This window comes from Nansenia antarctica (assembly GCF_963989245.1).
Source record: "Nansenia antarctica genome assembly, chromosome: 3".
NCBI classification, from domain to species: domain Eukaryota; kingdom Metazoa; phylum Chordata; class Actinopteri; order Argentiniformes; family Microstomatidae; genus Nansenia; species Nansenia antarctica.
The window spans coordinates 72,684,624-72,689,623 of NC_137688.1; the positions used below are offsets into that span (position 1 = coordinate 72,684,624).

Consider the following 5,000-nt stretch of genomic DNA (forward strand, 5'->3'; position numbering starts at 1 on the left):
GATCTCCACAAATGCAAATTCCTCTGTCCACGCAGCCTGGAATGCACGGTAATCATCGTCTTTTTTTCTTTTTGCCATCTTTCTCGTTACAAGGGTTGAAGCGTATAAGCTAGTTCACTATCTGATCAAATTGACCTCTGACACTCTCGCGAGACATTGGTTCCCGACCCGACCCACGGGTCACGGGTCATGGGTCCCGTGAAGAGTCCCGTGAAATTTAACTTCAAAACTAATTTCTGTTTACTTTAAAATGACACAGTATTATTACGCAATATCACAAGTATTTTAAAATCAGTTCCAAACTGAACTTTTTTTTTTCAACTTTTTTTTTTTTTTTTTTACTTTTCAACCCAATTGTCTGGGAGCCATATGCCGTCACCGGAAGAGCCATATATGGCTCGCGAGCCATAGGTTCCCGACCGCTGCTCTAGACTAACAGGACTATGGATTCTCTCTTCTCTCTCTCCACTGCCTCCCTCCATCCCACCCCTCTCTTCATCCCTCCATCCCAGACTCTCTCTCTCTTCTCTCTCTCTCTTCTCTCTACCTCCATCCCAGACTCTCTCTCTCTCTCTCTTGTCTTACTCAGAGACACAGAGACCCACACCCCCCCCTCCCCCGCATCTCCAAGCTTCACACAGTTATGTAACATAATGAGCCAGTCTGTCTGTCTTTCTTACATGGTAGTCTGTCTGTGTGGGAGTGAGACAGGTGATGGTAGTCTGTCTGTGTGGGAGTGAGACAGGTAATAATGGTATTCTGTCTGTCTGTGTGGGAGGTGAGGAATGGTCGTATCCTTCTGATGTTGTAGAGGAAGAATCTGCAGGAGCGTGCTGAGGGACCCCAGTGGTGAGGTTTGAGGCTTTGGTTACTGTAGAAGGGTCAGCTGTCTGACCTCTGAGGGTTAGGGTTCTGGGGTTGGTTCCTTGCACGTCACGTCTTCATTACCCAGCAGGCCGCAGGGGTCAGGGGTCAGGGGTCAGCCATGGTGGTGAGCAGCAGAATATGAAGAGGAAGAGAACCACAGCTCTCTCACACACACACGCACACACATGCAGACACACACACACACACACAGACATACATACACACACACACACACATATCTCAGTGACAGCTCATCGCTGAGGGGGTAAAAGAGCGATAATAAACACACCCATGGTGAGGTAGTGTGTTTTCTCTGGAGGTGGTGTGTGTGTGTGTGTGTGTGTGTGTGTATGTATGTCTGCGTGTGTGTGTGTATGTCGGCGTGTGTGTATGTGTGTGTATGTGTGTTTGCGCGTGTGTGTGTGTGTGTGTATGTATTTCTGTGTGCGTGTGTGTCTGTGTGTGTGTGTATCTCTGGGCTAGACAGGGGCTATTAGTTGAACCTCCACCCACCCCTGGGGGGGCAGAGTGACCTACACAGCCACCTCATTACCCATGACCCCCCCTTCCCCCTCCACCCCCCACAGACACACACCTCATTACCCATGACCCATATCTCCCCCCCCCCCCCCCCCCCCCACCCTGACAGTGTGTAGGGTGTAGGGGGTAGGGTGCAGTGTGTAGGGTGTAGGGGGTAGGGTGCAGTGTATAGGGTGTAGGGGGGCGGCTGGGTGCAGTAGGTAGAGTAGGACACTTCGACATGTGGCCAGCCGGGGATCGAACCACCGACCTTCTGCGGTGTCTAATGTTCGCAGAAGGTCGGCAGATCGGCGGTTCGATCCCCGGCTGGCTACATGTCGAAGTGTCCTTGGGCACTGAACCCCAAATTGCTCCCAGTGAGCGGGCCGGCGCCTTGCATGGCAGCTTGCCGCCATTGGTGTGTGAATGTGTGTGTGAATGGGTAAATGAGAGGCCGTTGTAATGCTCTTTGGAATAAGAAGCTATATAAGTCAGTCTGTTTACCATTTTAGGGTGCAGTGTGTCTCCTGTTTCCTCTATTTGACTGACTGTTTCTCTAGCTAACTGACTGTTTCTTTATTCCTCTAGCTGACTGACTGTTTCTCTGTTTCAGTTGGGACGAGAGCAGTTCCATCAGCAGCGGTTTGAGTGACGGCTCAGACAACCTCTCCTCTGAAGAGTTCAACGCTAGTCCCGCCCTCAACTCCCTACCGTCCACTCCTATTGGCTCCCGCAGAAACTCAGCCATCGTGGTGAGTAACACACACACACACATACACACACACACACACACACACACAGTGCAGGTAGGCAGGAGCTGTCCCTTTAACTGCCTGGTGAGCACCAGGGTCTTGAATCTGATGTGAGCTGCTATCGGGAGCCAGTGCAGGATGCGAAGGAGAGGGGTGACATGAGAAAGTTTGGGGAGGTTGAACACCAGATGGGCAGCAGCATTCTGGATGAGCTGCAGAGGTCTGATGGCGGAGGCGGGGAGCCCGGACAGGAGTGCGTTGCAGTAGTCGAGGCGGGAGATGACCAGTGACTGGTTCAAGAGTTGCGCTGCTTCTCTGGTGAGAAATGGACGTATCCTTCTGATGTTGTAGAGGAAGAATCTGCAGGAGTGTGCTGTCGCTGCGATGTTCTCCACACAGGATAGGCTTTCCCAGGGAGGAAGAGTAGCTCAGTCTTGTTAAGGTTGAGCTTGAGGTGGTGGGCTGACATCCATGTAGAGATGTCAGCGAGACACGCAGATACACGTGTTGCCACATGTAGGTCAGAGGGGGGGAAGGACAGGAAGAGATGAGTGTCGTCTGCGTAGCTGTGGTAGGAGAACCTGTGTGAGGAGATTACCAAGTATAGAGGAAGAACAGTAAGGGCCCTAGGACAGAGCCCTGAGGGACCCCAGTGGTATAGAGGGAGAACAGTAAGGGCCCTAGGACAGAGCCCTGAGGGACCCCAGTGGTATAGAGGGAGAACAGTAGGGGCCCTAGGACAGAGCCCTGAGGGACCCCAGTGGTATAGAGGGAGAACAGTAAGGGCCCTAGGACAGAGCCCTGGGGGACCCCAGTGGTATAGAGGGAGAACAGTAAGGGCCCTAGGACAGAGCCCTGGGGGACCCCAGTGGTATAGAGGGAGAACAGTAAGGGCCCTAGGACAGAGCCCTGAGGGACCCCAGTGGTATAGAGGGAGAACAGTATGGGCCCTAGGACAGAGCCCTGGGGGACCCCAGTGGTATAGAGGGAGAACAGTAAGGGCCCTAGGACAGAGCCCTGAGGGACCCCAGTGGTATAGAGGGAGAACAGTATGGGCCCTAGGACAGAGCCCTGGGGGACCCCAGTGGTATAGAGGGAGAACAGTAAGGGCCCTAGGACAGAGCCCTGAGGGACCCCAGTGGTATAGAGGGAGAACAGTAAGGGCCCTAGGACAGAGCCCTGAGGGACCCCAGTGGTATAGAGGGAGAACAGTAAGGGCCCTAGGACAGAGCCCTGGGGGACCCCAGTGGTATAGAGGGAGAACAGTAAGGGCCCTAGGACAGAGCCCTGAGGGACCCCAGTGGTATAGAGGGAGAACAGTAAGGGCCCTATGACAGAGCCCTGAGGGACCCCAGTGGTATAGAGGGAGAACAGTAAGGGCCCTAGGACAGAGCCCTGAGGGACCCCAGTGGTATAGAGGGAGAACAGTAAGGGCCCTAGGACAGAGCCCTGGGGGACCCCAGTGGTATAGAGGGAGAACAGTAAGGGCCCTAGGACAGAGCCCTGAGGGACCCCAGTGGTATAGAGGGAGAACAGTAGGGGCCCTAGGACAGAGCCCTGGGGTACCCCAGTGGTATATAGGGAGAACAGTAAGGGCCCTAGGACAGAGCCCTGGGGGACCCCAGTGGTATAGAGGGGGAATAGTAAGGGCCCTAGGACAGAGCCCTGAGGGACCCCAGTGGTGAAGGTTCGTGGAGAAGACAGCGATCCTCTCCAGGTCACCTGGTAGGAGCGACCAGCCAGGTAGGAAGCAAACCAGGAGAGTGCAGAGTCAGAGATGCCCAGTTCTGCACGGTTTCATCTCATTACGAACAAAAACTATCTTTAGCGATGTTTTTATTTATTTATTTTAAGCACATTTTTCAGCACTGCTTGTGGAAAGTGTTGTAGCTTTGCTCTGCTCTGCCTCTCACCAGCCACTGTCACAAACTCCTCATCTGAAACAGGCGACTCCGTCAAAGCCCTGAAATGTGATGTGACTCCCACGGTACAACCGTAAACCGTTGTTGCATTTAGGGACGGTTTAACTAAACAATTGGAAACCGGCCAACCCTAGTGTGTGTGTGTGTGTGTGTGTGTGTGTGTGTGTGTGTGTGTGTGTGTGTGTGTGTGTGTCTGTGTCTGTGTCTGTGTCTGTGTGTGAGTGTGAGTGTGTATAAGTATGTGGGGGTATGATATGTGAGTGTGTGTGTGTGTGTGTGTGTGTGTGTGATATAGGTTACACCTCCCCAGTGTGGCTGTAGTCATGGTGGGATGCAGCGTAACCATGGCAACCTCACTATGGCGATGCTGCTGAATGAAGCTTTGTCTCCTCCGTAACGATGCCATCTGCAACATACACACACACACACACACACACACACACACACACACGTAGAGCCATCTGCAGTCCTGCGTCCATCGCCAGAAGGGTCTTATCAGCCCCCCACCCTGTTACTATAGTAACCATGACCCCCATAGCATCGCTACCATTGTAACCACGGCTTGACATTAAGCTTTTTCAGGTACAAGTGAACTTATCTTTTACTTGTCCAAATATGACGAACCGCGCGCGCACGCGTGTGTGTGTGTGTGTGTGTGTGTGTGTGTGTGTGTGTGTCTGTCTACTAACACACTACAAGCCAGTAATACATCACATTACCTTCCAAGCCCAACAGTTACTGTGGATCCACTTAATTACTGTGTGCTCTGCCAGCATCCATGTTTTGATTCAAAGGCATGACAACATACCCTGCGCTCCCCTACTCAGCAGACACAGACTGTTTGACAAGGCAGCTACACTGACAAGGCAGCTACACCGACAAGGCAGCTACATTGACAAGGCAGCTACATTGACAAGGCAGCTACATTGACAAGGCAGCT

General features: G+C 52.7%; 1 protein-coding gene across 1 annotated transcript in view; it reads left to right on the top strand.

Annotated features, from left to right (window-relative positions):
* LOC308154373 (neuron navigator 1-like) overlaps positions 1 to 5,000 on the top strand; it is an 89,621-nt gene that overhangs the window by 48,547 nt on the left and 36,074 nt on the right. The window contains exon 7 of the mRNA XM_080527536.1: positions 2,000 to 2,138. Within this exon, the coding sequence (XP_080383662.1) occupies positions 2,000 to 2,138 (139 nt within the window). The remainder of the gene's footprint in view (positions 1 to 1,999; positions 2,139 to 5,000) is intronic.